General features: G+C 42.7%; 1 protein-coding gene across 2 annotated transcripts in view; it reads left to right on the plus strand.

Annotated features, from left to right (window-relative positions):
* Positions 1-17,290, plus strand: part of ITPR2 (inositol 1,4,5-trisphosphate receptor type 2) — a 529,759-nt gene extending 512,469 nt beyond the window's left edge. The window contains exons 56-57 of one of the 2 annotated variants that reach the window (XM_021092919.1): positions 13,688-13,849; positions 14,565-16,437. In XM_021092919.1, the coding sequence (XP_020948578.1) occupies positions 13,688-13,849; positions 14,565-14,651 (249 nt within the window). In that variant the 3' untranslated portion in view covers positions 14,652-16,437. Of the gene's footprint in view, positions 1-13,687; positions 13,850-14,564 lie in introns of both variants that reach the window. The other variant, XM_021092920.1, reaches the window with a different exon arrangement.

The raw sequence follows: 17,877 nt of genomic DNA on the forward strand, positions 1-17,877 counted from the left end.
TTTGGTCTTATCCTCCAGGAAAAGGTGTCATGTGCCAAGTATGCATTTCCAGACACTCATTTGCTGGTTTCAAAGCCCCCTGGTCTGACATCATTGTGGTAGTACTTCTCAGTGCCCTACTCCTGCCACCCTTGCCAAAGCCCCCACAATGCCCATCTGGAGATGGTGGTCTCCAAAGAGGAGTTCACCCTCTCTGTTCTCCATATGTTCTGTTTAGTTTTATTTTTATGTATATTTATGTATGTATGTGTGTACATATTTGCTGTAAACCAGGGAATGGCATTCCTCTGTTGGGAGCCAGAAATCCTCAGTTACCACTGCCTCCAGGGCCCTCCCTAACTGGTCACTATCTGCTTCTGGTACCTCATCTCCTCCCATCATCCATCTCTCACTCAGCACCACACTCCAGTTACACCAGCCCTCCGTCTGTTCTTCAGATATACCAGCATCAGTTCAAGCTTTGAACCTTTGCAAGACTGTTCCCTCTGCCCGAAACTCTGTCCCATCATTTCAATGCAGATCAATTTCTTTCTCATGAGCCAGACACCACTTCTTCAGAGCAACTTTTATGGTCTATTCAATCTATAGTAGCCCCCCTCCTCCCAAGATAATGTTTCAAACCACCATTTTTTTTCCTTTTTTTTTTCTTTTTTTTTGGTCTTTTTGAGGCCTCCCCCACAGCATATGGAGGTTCAAGTAAAGTGAGCTGGCCAGAGGGTCCCACCTGGGGACAGGCTGGGTGGAAGGAACATGTGCTGCCACTGCTGTTGTCTCCTGAAAGTCAGCCTTGGCAGCTGTGGCTTTAGTGCAGCTAATGCTAACAGCTAAATGCTGTTTCAAGTATTGTGAGCAAAAGGAATTCTACATCATTCCTGCTTCTTTTTTTATTTTTTTATTTTTTTAAGGCCATACCTGCAGCATATGGAAGTTCTCAGGCTAGGGGCTGAATCGGAGCTACAGCTGCCAGCCTGCACCACAGCCCCATAGCACAGCAACACAGTATCCGAACGGCATCCGTGACCTACACCTCAGCTCCATGGCAACAATGGATCCTTAACCCACAGAGCGCGGCCAGGGATCAATCCCGCATCTTCATGGATACTAGTCAGACTCATTTCCCCTGAGCCACAATGGGACCTCCTAATTTTTTATTATAGTTGATTTACATTGTTCTGTCAATTTCTGCTGTACAGTTTCACTTTAGTGTACAGCAGAAATTGGTGTGTATCATCCCAGTCATACACACACACACACACACACACACACACACACACACACTCTTTTCCTCATATTATCTTTCACCATGTTCTATCACAAGTGATTGGATATAGTTCCCTGTGCTATACAGTAGGACCTCATTGCTTATCTATTCTAAATATAATAATTTGCATCTATTAACCCTAAACTCCCTGTTCATCCCATTTCCTTCCCCTCCCCCCTCGGCAACCACAAGTCTGGTCTCCATGCCTATGAGTCTGTTTCTTTCCTGTAGATAGATTTGTCTGTGCCATATTTTAGATTCCACATGTAAGTGATATTATGTGGTATATGTCTTTGTCTTTCTGACTTATTTCACTTAGTATAAGAATCTCTAGTTGCATTCATATTGCTGCAGATGGCATTATTTTGTTCTTTTTATGGCTGAGTAGTATTCCACTGTATATATGTACCACATCTACTTAATCCCTTCCATCTGTCAATGGACTTTTAGGTTGTTTTCATGTCTTGGCTATTCTGAATAGTGCTGCAGTGAACACAGGGGTGCATGTATCTTTTTTGAATGAAAGATTTGTCTGGATATATGCCCCACTCCTTCTTGGTAGCAGTTGATCCACATCAAAAATCTCAAGCAGGAGCAAATTTTGAGCCACTTTGAGGTCATATAACTGGGCTCTGACTGCCACAGAGAGGACAGATGGGTTATGGGCCTTTTCAGCTTCCCTATTAGGAGGCTGGACCCAGCCTTCTACCACAACCCCCAGTGGTAGTGTCCTGGAGCACAGGAAGGCGCCATATATTAAGCAGCCAGAAGCTGGACCAGAGCCCACGTGAGTAGTCAATGCTCTGTTCAAAATGCTCTTTTCTCACCATGAAGAGCTCTCCTGTTTTGGGTTTTTTTTTTTTTTTTCCTATCCCAATGAGACTTGCAAATCCTCATACTTCAGATTACTTGAAGAAACTATTTACCTTCTTGGATAAATAGGCTAAGAGCAAGTACCTTAGGAGAGTAAATATGGAAATGAACAAATAAGAAGATGAGGAAAGGGTTAAAGTCCCAAGAATAAAAAATGAGATTAAGTGGAGTTATGTATGAACTGACAGGAAAAGCAAACCACAAACAGGAAGGGAAATGACTGGCTCTAAGAAAGCCAGCAGGTAGGACCTTGGAGCTTTATTTTTCCGTTGTGGTTGGAATGCTTTCCACTTTCCACCTCTCTAGGAAAAACAGCAGTAGGGATCTGAGAGGGTGTCAGGCAGACCTTTTGGTTCCTGAATGGCTCATGGCCCCTCCATCACTGCATCATCAGACCTTTGACTAGGCTTCCGTCCCTGGTACTGCTGTGTACCTTGGAGTCTGCTGGCTGATGGCTCAAAGCAGCTCTGGGTGCTGGGCTCCACCCTCCTCTGTCTGAGTGATTCCCTAGCCTGGTTGCTGCTCAAGGTGGGGGGAGTCCAGTGCTCCATAGCCCTCCCCAGCAACCCCACATCACAGCTGCCCCCATAACCAGAGCTCTTCTACCCCTTTGTGTTTCTGGTTATCTAGTAATCCCCCTGGTTATTGTCAAGGGGGTTGCAGCTCCTAGCAACCCCAAACTACTGGTGGGTCTGGGCCCTCTTAGACTTTCCCATGGACCACCCTCTCTTCTCTGTGTGGCTCCCTCCCTCAGTGCCCAGGGGGCTAGGGACAGACAGATCAGAACTCTACCATTTACAGATGTAGCTGATATTGTGTGTAGACACCCTTGAGCCATGGTTAGTTAGCTGCATCAGGGGTGAGAAGACTGAGCCCCAAAGAGAATCCATAAGCAGTTTCACATCTGTGAGCAGTTGATACCCACTCATCATGGACAGGTAGGACATTGCTGTGAAGGAGCGAGGGAGGAAGGGAGGGAGGGAGGAGGATGGCGATGGGGCCAGGGAGCAAGGTGGGTGCTCTGGGGCTGTAGTCTCTGCTCAGGGTCCAACCTGCTCTCAGTGGCGCAAAGCTTTGTATCATCACCTCTTCCAGGTCACTCCGGAGAGCTCTGCTTTTCAAAATCAGTGCGTTTTCAGGTTGCTCAGATAAGTAAGCCTACAAGTTCTCATAGTTCTCTCAACCCCCAGGTAGCCAGAGTCCACCCTCTGGCACGCAGACCACCTTCAGGCAATGACTTTTCAGTTGGCCTCGTGTGTGCAGGGCCTCTTGTGTGGTCCTTGTGAAGGTCTAATGTTACCAGCACCTAGCTCCCCAGCCAGTCTGGAAATGCTCAAGTACAGAAATCTTGACCTGTGAGTCTGAAACTCCAGAGCCCAACCCTTTTTCTGACACTCTTTTGTAAAAGCTTGTTAAGCTGTTTCTTTTTTTTGGGGGGGGGATGTTGTTTTTTGTCTTTTTAGGGCCATACCCACAGCATGTGGAAGTTCCCAGGCTAAGCGTCAAATCAGAGCTGCAGCTGCTGACCTAAGCCACAGCCACAGCAACACGGGATCCGAGCTACGTCTTGGACCTACACCACAGCTCATGGCAATGCCAGATCCTCTAACCCGCTGAGCAAGGCCAGGGATCGAATCTGCATCCTCATGAATACTAGTCGGGTTTGGGTTCGTTATTGCTGAGCCCCAGCAGGAACTCCTTGTTGAGCTTCTTTGATCCTCTTTTCAGCTGCTTCACTCTGGCTGCTGAGGTGAGGAAGTCACAGAAGGCGGGGCCTTTCATGCTTTCACCTCTGCAGCAGTGGGAGCCTGCCAGGCTGTCATGCCCTCCCGCATGCCCTGTGCTGGGAACTGCCAGCCACTCCCACCCTGTCTGAGGCACCTATCAAACAAGGGGCTGTAAAACTGGACCAGCATCCCGGCCCTCCCAGCTAGAACTTTCTGATTGCAAACCTGTGGTCTGCTGAGATCAGTAGCCCTGCTAAGTCATTTTCATCCCAGCCCTCCTTCCTTCATCAGCACTTTCACGGACCTATTTTTCTCTATGCCCTTGGGAGCAGTGACTAGATTAAATAGCCCTTGTCCCTGGAGGGCTCCCCGCTGGCAGCCCCATTCCTGGCGATGACCTGGAGGTGGAGCCCTAGAAAGGGGCCAGGAGGAGTGGAGTGCCACAGTGATGCCAACGGCTGTTGCTTTTTGAGCATTTGTTACATGACTCTAATGTACAAGCTGCAACCTCTGTGCAGTCAGCTCAGAAATTCAAGAATATTTGAAGTTTATACAGTGCTTTGTAACGTTCAAACCACTTTCACATATATAATGTAAACCTGATGTCTGAGCATTTTTTTTTCTTTTTCCTCTTTCTTTTAAAAAAAATTTCTTATACTTGATTTACAGTGATCTGTCAATTTCTGCTAGACAGCAAAGTGCCAAGCATTTTGATTCGTAAACTATTTCAGGGTTTAACAATGACACAGTAAAGGGATTTGTTACTTTACAAATCTATATATCTATATATCCATTCAATATAGATTTGTTTTGGATAACTAGTGCATTTAAATTTTCTCATGGAGTTTCCTTGAAAAACTATATGTGGAACTAACATATGATCCAGCAATCCCACTCCTGAGCATATATCTGGAGAAAACTATAATTTGAAAAGATATATGCACCCCAATGTTCATTACAGCACTGTTTACAATTGCTGAGACACGGAAGCAAACTAAATATCCATTAACAGAGGAATGGATAAAAAAGATGACACAATGGAATATGACTTAGCCATAAAAAGTACAAAATGATACCTTTTGCAGCAACATGGATGCAACTAGAAATTATAATACTAAGTGAAGTAAGTCAGACAGAGAAAGGCAAATATCATATGATATCACTTATATATGGAATCTAAAAAAGTGGTACATGTGAACCTACAAAACAAAAACAGACTCACAGACTTTGAAAACAAACTTATGGTCACCAAAGGGAGAAGGTCAGGGGGTGATAAATTGGGAGTTTGGGATTAACATAAACACACTACTATATATAAAAATAGGTAACCAATAAGGACTTACTGTCTAACACAGGGAACTCAATATTCTGTAATAAACTATGTGGGGAAAGAATCTGAGAAAGAATGGATATATGTATATGTATAATTGAGTCACTTTGCTATATGCTTGAAACTAACCCATCATAAATCAACTATAGTCCAATATGAAATAAAAATTAAATTTTAAAAGTCTCAATCCACACAAATATGGTACTCTACTACATTTGTAGGAATTCAGTTGCAAAAGGAAGATGATACAGAATAAACAGGGAGAGACAGAAGGAAGGTACAGTTAATGAGGGCTAGCAAATGAATCTTCCAGTCCTAGAATGTGTTATTTTTCTAACATAGCAAAATTTATTCTTCTTCCCTCCCTCTTTTTAGAATGAGTTGCCAAGGTTTTCATTTATTTGTCAATCCAGGAATAGCGTTTTCCGAGGACACAGCTGGATCCTTTCTCTCACCTCCAGATCCAAGTGTTTGTCAGACAAGAGTATGTTTTCCAGCTCATCCTTCCTTCCTCATAACCCAGGGCCTGCATCCAAACCCCTGTGAGAATCAGCCTTTCTTTGGTCCACATTGAGCCATACTTGTCCTATACAGGTGGGGTGCTCACCAGGAATAAAGCTAGAAACCCAGACATCAGAGTTGTGGATGTTCCTTAAGTTCTTGAGATGATGTCCAACCTGCCAGCAAGGCCACCATGTTGGTATGAGCATGGGAAACCCCTCAAGCTCCTCCTTCATTGAGCAGAGGCTGGGATGGTATATATGAAAAACTTCCACCAACACCATTACTCTGGCTGCAGAAAGAATCCTTGTTCCAGGAGTCCCATCATGGCTCAGCAGTAATGAACCCAACTACAGTCCATAAGGATGCAGGTTCAATCCCTGACTTTGCTCAGTGGGTTAAGGATCCCACATTGCTGTGGCTGTGGCGTGGGCTGGCAGCTATAGCTCTGATTCGACCCCTAGCCTGGCAAATTCCATATGTTGTAGGTGTGGCCCTAAAAAGAAAAAAAAAAAAAGAATCCTTGTTCCAGATTACTGTCCTACGTCTGAAGTTCTAAGAAAGCAGGAATGGTGTCTTTCCCTCAGAGACTTTTTAGTAGGTAGGTAGTTTTAGCATTGCTGATGTTCTTTTTGAGGGCTGTTTCTGCTGACATCTTCAAACCACAAGTGCAGAGAGGAATACAGGAGGTTACAGTGAGGGTTTGGGGAAATGGTTATACTTGTCAGCCTAGTAGGCTTTGCCTATGATTCTAGAATGGAATATGCAGTATAAACAGAAGGCTTAGAAAAGGATCGTAACCAGGAAGAACCTTTGCAAATGTCTTGTGACCGTACATTTTAAGCACAGAGAGTCTGAAAGCAGAGGTGAAGGTACATGTTAAATGGTTTTTTGATATTCCACTGCAGTGCAATGTAATACATGGCATGTTCAATGTGTACCCCTCATTAGCAATATTTCAGAGCACTCTGCAGAATTGCAGAGAATATCAAGGCTTAATCAACGCATTTCCACAGTACCTGTAACCTGCATCTCTGATACAATACCTAAAGCTTTTGTATTTCTGATTTTCAGTGTATAAATCTTTAGCGTACCCCAGAAGAAGTAATCAGGGGGGTTCAAGTTATAAAATGTATTCTCATTATGGTTTTCTATAGTTTTCTCTCTGTTTTCTTCGGCTAGTTCAGAGGGTTTTATTTTATTTTTTTATTTTCTATACTTTTTATTATTATAAGTGGTGGTGCTGTGAACAGCTTTGTGAGGAAATTTTTTTTGTCTATTTTAGATTTTCTTTTTTTTAATGATTTTTATTTTTTCCATTATAGTTGGTTTGCAGTGTTCTATCAATTTCCTACTGTACAGCAAAGTGACCCAGTAACACATACATATATACATTCTTTTTCTTACATTATCTTCCATCATGCTCCATCACAAGTGACTAGATATAGTTCCCAGTGCTGTACAGCAGGATCTAGGGGAAGAGGGAGAGAGTGGGATAGAAGCTAAGCATTTCGACCTCTTCATTAGATGTGAAGAAATAGTCCAGTGCAGTGAAGGGAGCACGAGATTTCCAGCCACACAGGTTGAAGGCCAAAGTCTGGTGCAGCCACTTAACAACCCCTATGTGGCCCTGGCAAATAACTAACCCTCTTCCTGCCTTAGTGTTGTCATTTGTAAAATGGGACTGGTAACAGTCTAAACCTTATGGAGTTGTTGTAGGTATCGGCCATAGTGTGACTAAAATGCATGACACTTGCCAGGCAGCCAACAAATGGAATTATTACTATGAAATAGAATTACAGGGCTTACTTTTTCTTTAGCTTACAGGCAGGCAACTTTTTTAAAAAATATTTTCTTTAACCTTTTTTTAAACAATGAAGTAGAGTTGATTTACAATATTTCAGGGGTACAGCAAAGGGATTCAATTATACATATATGTATATATTCTTTTTCAGATTATTTTACACTATACATTATTATAAGATATTGACTACAGTTCCCTGTGCTATATAGTAGGTCTTTGTTTATTTTATATATAGTAGCATGTGTCTGTTAATTCCTAACTCTGAATTTCTCCCAGGTGACTTTTCCTGGGTACCTAGTAGAGTTAAAAAAGCAAGACCGATTCCTCTAGTGTTTGGCTCACTGAGCTGAATCTCATTCTACTTTTCATTCTCATTCTGATGCAGAGAAAAATCAGTACCACCTTTACATTGAGCCTGTTGTCAATTAAGCATCAACAGGACTAGACTTTATAAGAGCTGTTCCACTACGTAACTTGGCAGAACTTGTCCAGAAGTGGAAATCAAATGCAGGAACACTGTTGTAAGACCTCAAGGAAACCTAAACTTTCTAGGTTTCAGACTGGGCATTGGTAATATGCTGAGCTGGGGTTATGTGGTTTTAAGGTTGCGTCTACCCTAAAGGCTCTGTTTCTGTTTGCTCACTTGGCAAGCTTGGGGCTTGTCTCAGCAATTTGATTTTTAAAGTTTTAAATTCGTAGCTCGCAGAATAACAAACTAGAAGAGATATAGAGACCACCAGGGTAACATCCTGGTTTTACAGATGAGGAAACTGGAACTCAGAGAATAAGGCTTCCCGAGCTTCCTTATATCACACAGCTAGATTTTGGCTGAACTAAAACCAGATCCCAGGTGTCCTGACTCCTGGACCGGTGCTCTTTCCTTTGCTGCATGGCCTCTTTCCCACAAATGGGGTATCACATTTGAGAAGCAGATATGAAAACATAGCACAGCTAAGCTCTGACTGACTCTGACAACCTAATCATTTATGGAATAACTACAAAATTAAATTTAAGTCAAATTGATCTGACTGTGGAAAGACTATTTGAAAGGTTTTTACACTTTTGTCTATTGATCTTCCCATCATCTAGAAAGATACATTATGATTAGAATTGAGGGATAGCAGGAGGGTTATGGCTGGCATGCTGTCTGTCTTGCTTCAGAGACCTGACCAGTTCATCTGTGGGCTTTGCATTTGAGCTCGGAGAAGCTGGATTTCCACTCACCAAGTTGCTAGGATCATACACTGTAACCTCAGAACCTTACAGTTAATCTGCAGTCTCCCTGACCTTATACTCCTCTGTGGTCAAAACATTTTCATTCCTGGTGAAGTAGGGAAATGATGTCATATTGACTAACCAAAATCAGCCTGAGAATTTGCTAATCGTGAGCACGATCATGAGATGTACACCGCATATGTGAGTAACCAAGAAATAACACGTCAAACAGCTTTGTTAGATGGTGGACACGTTAAAAAGTTGACAAGCAGTGAGGAAGCGGCGTCCTGTTGACCAGTCACTCTCCTGGGTGTCTGTCCTGTGGTTCTGGCTTAGACTGATGTCTGGGGCTCTCCTTTCTCACCCCACTCAGGCTGAGCTTTCCATGGAAGCCACTTTCTGTGACATTGGAGCAGACAGAAGAACCTTGGGGCACTGGAAACCACTTTTATTGAAAAAGCACATGCAGCATTTCCTCTGAGCACTCTTTGGATTTGAGTTCATTTTATCAAAAGAATAGCCTTTCTGCACTAATTTGAAGAAACATCAGTTGTAAAAATTTATTTTTAAAAGACTGGCCTTTATTTGTAAAAAAGAGGACAAAAAAATCAATTTAGCTTGATCACTTTTTGCCATTTTCATGAGATATAAAGCATTCAAGTTCCTAAAAATTAAGAAAAGGAACCAGAAAGCATTCAATACGGAAAAAAAAAAACTTAATAACACATTATATTTTAATTTCAGATTATGGTCCATAGATACACAGAGGAAGAGAGGAATGAAGCAAAAAGTACAAAACTTATGGGAGAAAGATAAATTGGGAGTTTGATTTTGGCATATACGCATTACTATATATAAAATAGATAAGTAACAAGGACCTACTATATAGCATATGGAAAACTACTCAGTACTTTATGGTGACTTATGTGGGAAAAGAATCTGAGGAAAAATGGATCTATATGTATAACTGATTCACTTTGCTGTCCACCTGAAACTAACACAACATTGCAAGTCAACTATACCCTAAAAAATTTTTTTAAAAAAAGAATAGTAAAAAGCACAAAACCTAGGAGAGGAAAGACTGAGAGCCAGGCACACAAACAAAAACTGAGAAAGATACAGGCAGTGTGAGGAAGAAAAAGGCGAAAAACCTAGAGAGGATTAGGAGATTGATTTTTAGAGACTAGGAGAAAGGCTGACTGAGCCCCGTGACTCTCTTAGCCAGCCCTTATACCCAGCGTGTTATTTTCATCATCCTTTGAGGTCTTACTGTCCACCTAGACAATTCCACCAGCACAGGAATAGCACTGAGTTTTCTCCCTATTGTTTTCCCAGTGCCCAGCACAGACATGGTCAACACAGTAAGAATTAGTAAGTGAATGGATGAACAAAGGACCAAGTGAAGAAAGAATGTATAGGGAAAGAGTCCCCTGAGAACTGCCTTTGTTTCGTCAAAAGCAAGAGACCCTGGACTGGGCTGACCTGGCCCCTGGATTTCTGGCAATAGCATTTCTTTGGAGGCAGTTTCACAGCAGTTTCACATAGCAAAGGCCATGTTCTCTTTGCTAAACATTAGAACAGTGTTTGGCCTCTGCTGGTTTTGGAAACTTTCTGAAAGCTGTTCTCACCATCTAGACTTGGGTATCACCATGTCACGTGGTACCTTCTCAGCTCAGTCTCAGACCCTTCCGCTCAATCAGCCCCCCTGGAATCCCTGTCCCTTTACAGACCAACTTGCCCCTCCCACAGTGCTGCCTTCCTGGCTCTGCCAAGAGGAGCTCCTTGTCTTTCTGCCCACTAGTAGCAGCTGCCTATTTTCCCACCCCTTCGGTATGAAGAGCCCCAGAGGATGGTGAGCAGACCTGCCTTGCTAAGAAATCATCACATCTTCACCCTTCCGTGAAAATGCATTTTTCAAGCTTTTCTGTCACTGTCCCCTAAGACCCCCTGGTCACTCCTGTACCTTCATTCCAGATTTTAGCCCTCAACACCCACAGCTTCCTCATCAGCCCCAACCACTGACCTCCTTCAGGATGATATCAGGGACTGTGTGCACGATCCAGCCAAAAGATTCATCTCCGCAAATTGTGATTTTTTTTTAATTCTGTAGTAAAATATACATAACATTAACTTGACCATTTTAACCATTTCAAGTGTTGAGTTTTATGGCATTGGGCATATTCCTGTTGTTATGCAGCCATCACCACTATCCAGCTCTTGAGGTTTTTCATATTCACTAAAACTCCATACCCATTACATACTAGCTCCTCAAATTTACTGATAACCTTACCAGACGTTAGCGTTCTCGCTCCAGAATTTTCATTTCCAGAAGTTGTTCTACCTTCAGAATTTAATGTATTATTATTCCACTTTTGGTCCACAGTCCCCTTTCTTGCCAAGAGACCTGGGTGTAGACAGATCTGGTTGGGATCCCAGCTAAACTATTTGCTAGCATTAGTCTCTTCACTTGTAAAATTCAGATAATAGTTATCTGAAAAATTATCTGTAAAATTCAGATAATAATTAATCTATGTATGATACTAAATAATAAGAGAACTGGAATTCACTGGATTGTTGAAAGGATTAAGTGCTAATAGAGCAATTAGCACAGGTCTGTTCTCCATCCCTCCCACCAGTCCACACACACGTGTTCCTCACTCCAGCCACTGCTCTGCTGAAATGCCTACCTTCCTGATACCTTTATCTTTCTGATGCCCACTTCCAGGGACACAACATCCTACGTCAGTCCGGGTCTCCGCCTCAACAGCAATCCACCTGGGCTGTTGGAGAAGAGTGGTCTTTGCTGTAGTCATTACAAGGCACAGTCTCCTGCTTTGCTGAGCCATCCACCCTGTCCTGCAAGCATTTAATGGGTCCCTATTTGGCTTCCTCTTCCCACTGCTCACACCAGCCGTTTAAGACTTTCCCTCTTCACCCCATCTTCCTGCTTTTCCACTACCTCAGCAGTTATCAATTATCTTCTGTGTCTCCAGAGATCAGAGTTTTTAAACTTTGGTGCCCAGAGGAATCATGCAGGTCCCCTAAGAGGTTCTGATCTCATAAGAGGCAGTGGGGTTGAAATCCGCTATTTGAACAAGCACCCCCAGGGGATTTTGATATGCAGAGTACCCAACCCACCTTTTATGAAGGGCTGTCCTAAGCCACAGGCTCCTTGAGAACAGACATTTTTGTCTTATTTGATTTTCCTCTCTAAATACCTGGTAATAGATGTGGAAGGATTGATTGAATGAATGAATCTGGCTGTCACTGCACTTCAGAATAAGTTACCATCCTCCTTTGAAATGCTAATTCGCTACAGCTATTTAAATGGGTTTAAAACTCTTCTATCTGTTTTATCCTTAATTCTTTATCAGCCCTTTTCACTGCTGTTGGGGGTGGGGAACTACAAAGAATGTGTTATTCTCTAACAATAGCTACCAAAAAAAAAAAAAAAAACCAACCCAAGGGCCAGATGAGGTTTAGACAGAAGTGCATCAATACATAAGTTGGGTCTTTCCCCTTCCCCCTTAGGGAAAGCACTCTGCTGACTCTCGTTCTAGAAGTCTGCTAGGCGAAAGTCTTTGTAGTCACTGCAGTGGGCTTTTCTGAAGTGGAAAGAATCTTAATCAGGAAGGTCACTGCTAAGGATATTGAAAGGAGGTGCCTTAAAGGGAGTTCCCTGGTGGTACTGCAGGTTAAGGATCTAGCATTGTTACTGCCGTGTCTCAGGTCACTGGTGTGAGGGTTCAGTCACTGGACCGGGAATTTCCACATGCCATGGGGCTGGCCAAAAAAAAAAAAAAAAAAAAAAAAGAAATAGGTAAATAGAGCTACAGACTGACATACTCAATCAGTGACGGAAAGCTTCCCTGCCTTCAAATCCTGGCTCTGCCATTTCCTAGCTCGTGATGAGGGTCATTAAACTGTTGGGGCCCCTTGATTCCTCCTCTGTGAAATGGGGACAATGATTTACCTTGCAAGCTTTTTTGAGGCTTGAAAGATGGAATATAAGTAACTTACAATGATTCTATGACGTTAGGCAATCAGTTTTCAAGAGAGTTGGGTGTCTAGAGTTCCCTTGCGGCACAGCAGGTTAAGGATCCAGCATTTGTCACTGCAATGGCTTGGGTTGCTGCTGTGGCACGGGTTCAATCCCTGGCCTGGGAACTTCCACGTGCCCTGGGGGTTGCCAAAAAAAAAGACTGCGAGAGATGGGTGTCTGGTTAACCGTCTGTCTTTACCATAATGGAAAGGACAAACACACACCACACACACACACACCCCTACACTCAGCCTGCCTGGAAATACGGAAGTGGCACCACCTATTGCCCTCAGGGGAAGTCTCTCTCTAAACCCTCATCCGGGCCGTAATAAAGTGTTTCCAAAGGGAGCAGACAGGGTAACCTAGGGAGGGCCATGCCCTCCCACTTCCCTCTTCCCTGAGTCGAGCTCAGAGCTTGTCTTGGGGAAGTGGGAGGTAAACTGGCGTGGGTGGCTGGAACTGAAACATGTCTCTTACCACCCTCCTCTTCTGCCACCCTTTCTCTTCTGCGCCAGGGCGGGGGTGGGGAGTGGGGAGGAGAAACAGCTCATGTCTTCACTGTACCTGCGCACACTCAGATCTGGTCTCCTCAGCCTCCAGACCCTACCTCATCCTTCACCAAGATTCGCCCCCAGGGATCAGGGTTCAGGTCACTGTTCTAAATACTTTTTTCAGGATCTTGCTGGGAGCCCAGAGGAAGTTTGTTCCCATATTTAAAATCTTCCCTCAGCTCACAAAGACCAGTGCCTAACCCCTACTTCATCCCCACCCTCAACCTCTCCCCACCTCCGGCCAGAAAGAGTACTTTTGGCCTCCTGTGCGCTGAACCTTTGATTTAAACGTTCATAATAACACACCTGTAAACATTCTTTACAGAACTTCAGGCTCCCTTCCATATTTATTCCTTTGTTCTTGCACGTTTATTTGCTTTTAGGAGAAGAATTTGGACTGGTTTCCTCGGATGCGAGCCATGTCCCTTGTTAGCAACGAAGGTGACAGCGAGCAAAATGAGATTCGGAACCTGCAGGAGAAGTTGGAATCCACTATGAGTCTGGTCAAGCAGCTGTCCGGTCAGCTGGCGGAGCTAAAGGAGCAGGTGAGTGCTCTCCAGGGAGATGGCCCTGGGTCTGGGGAGGGTGAAATCATTCACCACCCTGAGTGAGGTGAGGCTGGAGACTCCTGAGCTTGTTAGAGATTGGTATCCACGGAGGGTTGTAAATTCCAATAAAGAAACCTCAGGTCGTGTTGTAAGAGCCACATCTTGGCAATGCAGAGGCCGTTCTGCTTATCACACCTCCCCATCTCTCTTGCGTGACACTTCTACAGAAGGGGGAAGGAAGGACTCAGTGCCAAAAGGCAAGGACCTTTTCTGATCGAAAACTCCTATTTTCTGCAATCATAGCCATGATTAAATTCATCCGAAAGGCAGATCATCATTAGTACCTGTCATTTTGATGCTCCCATCAACCCCTTCATGGTGCACAATTGTTAGCATGAGTAAAAAGAATAGCAAAAGTAACTGTGGTAGCTGTTAAAATGACTAAAGGGCCGGTGATGATGTGACAAGCACGGGCTGCTTTAAAAGAACCGCGGTTCCTGTTTCTTAACCACAGATGTTGCTCTGCTTCTCTGTCTGTGGAAATTCACTTGGAAAAATATTTCCCCTTTTTGATAAATATATTCTATATGATGCCGGTCAGGCGGGAGGTGCACGGGAAATATTCACCTAACACCACGTGCCCCCCGCCCCCCCGCCCCGCACTGGGAAAGAGCGAGAAAAGCAGCTTAACACACTGTCTCTTTTTCCCCAGATGACAGAACAAAGGAAGAATAAGCAGAGACTGGGCTTTCTCGGATCAAACACACCCCATGTGAACCATCACATGCCACCACACTGATACCATGGGGGAAGCCGTGACTAGCCTTTCATCAGTGTCCTGCCTGATCCCTGAATAAAGAACTGAGACGGAGGGGAGTGAACAGTGCCTATTGTTGAAAAGTTGAAAACAACCAAGTGCCAAGATGTGGAGTGGTTTCGCTCCGAGAACAATTTATAACTGTGTTTTCATGGTTGAGAAGGCCAAACTTAAAACGCAGCCGCTAGAAAGCACACATCTTGCATTTCTATTGCAAAGTGAAGTCGCTTGCTCCAAGGGACAGAGAGGGTGGGGGGAGGCGGGGTGGGAGGAGGTGCAGGGTGGAGAGAACCACCTTTTGCTCAATCGATAAGAGTCCGTTTGTGTCTTAAATGCTGACTGCAACCTTTGTCATGGTTGGTTGGAATTTCTTCCTGTTAATTATGGCCTATAGGTCAGAGATATAGGAAGTCATATTTTGGTGGCTAAGTTTTTCTAAGAAAGATAACTGAAAAGATTAAACATTAAAAAAAAGTGTTAATGCTTCCAAACCGTAGCTGTCATGGGGCAATTTCCTTATTTATAACGTGCAACACGGTGGATTTACGGCTCTAAGGAACGAGTGCTTTGGAGTTTAGCCCCGAGGGCTGACCACACAACTGGAATGTGATTGCCTTCTCCAGATTCAGAGGGGCCCTGTCTCTATGGAGCACAGCTAGAGGTTTTCAAATAACTTGTTAAAAACATGCTTTCAGTCATGTAGAGGCTAAGATTTTTTAAAGATTTAGGTAAGGAAAAGCTGACAGGAAGCCCCGGGGAAGAATTTTTTGAGAACATATGTATGCTATTAAAATACATTGAGATTAATAAATGAAAATGCTTAAAGGTGACAGCAAATATAGAGAAACTTATGATGGTGGCATTGCCGTCTGTAAATATAGAGTAAAAGCTATTTGATTCATGTTTGCTGTGCTTCAGAACTGAGTGGTTTTATTTATCCTATTCCTGCAGTTAGGAAAAAAGTCCAAGAAATGTATTGAATACTCAAGAAAATGCAGCGTTTCAATTGCATATTTGAAACTGTATCAGTAAGAGCTCTCCAAATGTAAAAAGATAATAATCTCTTCCCCAAATTGTTTCTGTGTTAAATTATGCAACTAGAATTTGTGGAAGAAGAAAATAACCTGCCATGCTTGTATTATTCTTAGAGACTGTGCTTTTAGAACGTTAAAGTGGAATCCAGATAATGAAAGTGTTAGAACAACTGTCATGTGTCAAGAGAGCAAAGGCACCTGACCCCACACTCTGGGAGGTGCTCTGCAAGTGACCTTCTGGTTGCTGCCCCCAAAAGAACAAAAAATTGCTTCCAGAGTCTTTAAACTCTCATGTTATTACCACTAAGGTTTAAGGTCTGGACAGGGTGTGCTCTGACCATTTTTAAAGCTTTTGGATTATTTTAATACAGTTTTAAGATGTTGGCTCCTAAAATTCTCAAATCATGGTCTAGGTAGATTAAAAAGGATGCCTGAACCAATCCTTCTTCCACAGACCATTAAAACGTAGACTTGGAGGCAAACCGTTGAAACCCAGAGCAGTGAATTTTTTAACTGAACCTGGTGATATACCACCCCCTCCAAGATTTCCCCAAGTTAAGAATTCCCCGCTTTGATCTATCTGATAGTGCTTTTCCTGACCAGTCACTGAAGGACCATGATCCAAAGTTACTCAGAAACTGGGATGTATACCCATATGCGATGCAGAACTTTGAACCTAGTAGGCACTCAATAAATGTTCGAGCCAGTCGTTCAATCCTAATGTTTCAGGAAAACTTAAACTGTATCACGTTTTATTTTTTTAATGGCTTCACCAAAACTGAAGTAGACCAAAGCAGCCTTTTTTTTTTTTTTTTGCTTTTCAGGGCTGCACTTGTGGCATATGGAGATTCCCAGGCTGGGGTCAAATTGGAGCTGTAGCCGCCAGCCACAGCCACAGCCACAGCCACAGCAATGTGGGATCAGATCCGAGCCGCGTCTGTGACCTATATCACAGCTCAAAGCAACGCTGGATCCTTAACCCATTGAGTGAGGCCAGGGATCGAACCTGCGTCCTCATGGATGCTAGTCAGATTCTTTCCGCTGAGCCATGATGGGAATTCCAGCCATTTTTTTTTTTTTAATTCCAAGATTGTGATTGTTATTAACAGTATTAGATGAAAATTACACTTTAAAGTATTTTAATCAGGAGGAGAGGTTTGCAGGCCAGGAAAAGAAGAGAAAGGTAATAAATATTGGCTCTACTCCAGTAGGAACCTGTCTCTGTTTCAGCACAAAGTAAAATATATCTGATGTCCAAATATCAAGAAAATAAGTTAATTTGTACAGATGAGAGCAACCTGTCTTTGAGATGAACTATCTAGTCTTTATACTTCTTTAAATAGAGAATGAGCCTTCTGGTATGTAACTGCCAACAAGGAATGGCCTAACCTCTCCAACCACAGTGGGGTGGCAGGTCACTGTGTCACAGTATGTTTTCTCCTATGGGAAGTATTCAAGAGAGATTGCAACTAACCAGACTCTTATTTAATCAAAGTTGAAATATTTCTCAGTTGTGTTTCTCTTTCTTTCTTGCCTCCTACTTTGAGATTATAAAGCAAAATAAACAAAAGCAAACAACAAAAAAAAGGCATTTTCCAGGCTATTGAATTCATGATGGAGAAGATAATTGGGGGGAAATTTGATTATTTGCTGTGAATTTATATTTGTTTTGTGTATATTTGTTAATGCAACTGGAATATTTGACCTCGGCAAGTATCACAACATCCTCTTATTTATATATATAGTGATATTAAGATAAGTATAATCACCTTTGATTTTGATGGTAAGGGAAATGTTTTACGATTTAGTTATTAATCCATTTTGGTTTAAAAGTATCAGTTTCTGCTGAACGTGATTTTTAATTTCAAAAGAATTTTATTCCCTTACATGGTCCATTCTAAAGCTCAAGAGTTCATGCAAGTATGTTTCCTTAAGACAAAAATATTAAAAACTAAATTTTATACATGTAAACTTTATCATATTTTTACCCCTTATAAGGTTAGTTTAGACAAGGGCTTGTTTTTCTTTCATGCTGGAATTTTTCTCTTGGTGATGAGGATTTAATTTCTAGTAGATTATTGATCAGTCAGAAAGATAATCATCTCAGAACTGTTTGCTTTTTTCTATATTCTCAGCTCACAATTCATTGTTCTGACTGTTCTTTTTAGTTTACA

The sequence above is a fragment of the Sus scrofa genome, chromosome 5, assembly GCF_000003025.6.
Source record: "Sus scrofa isolate TJ Tabasco breed Duroc chromosome 5, Sscrofa11.1, whole genome shotgun sequence".
Lineage (NCBI taxonomy): Eukaryota > Metazoa > Chordata > Mammalia > Artiodactyla > Suidae > Sus > Sus scrofa.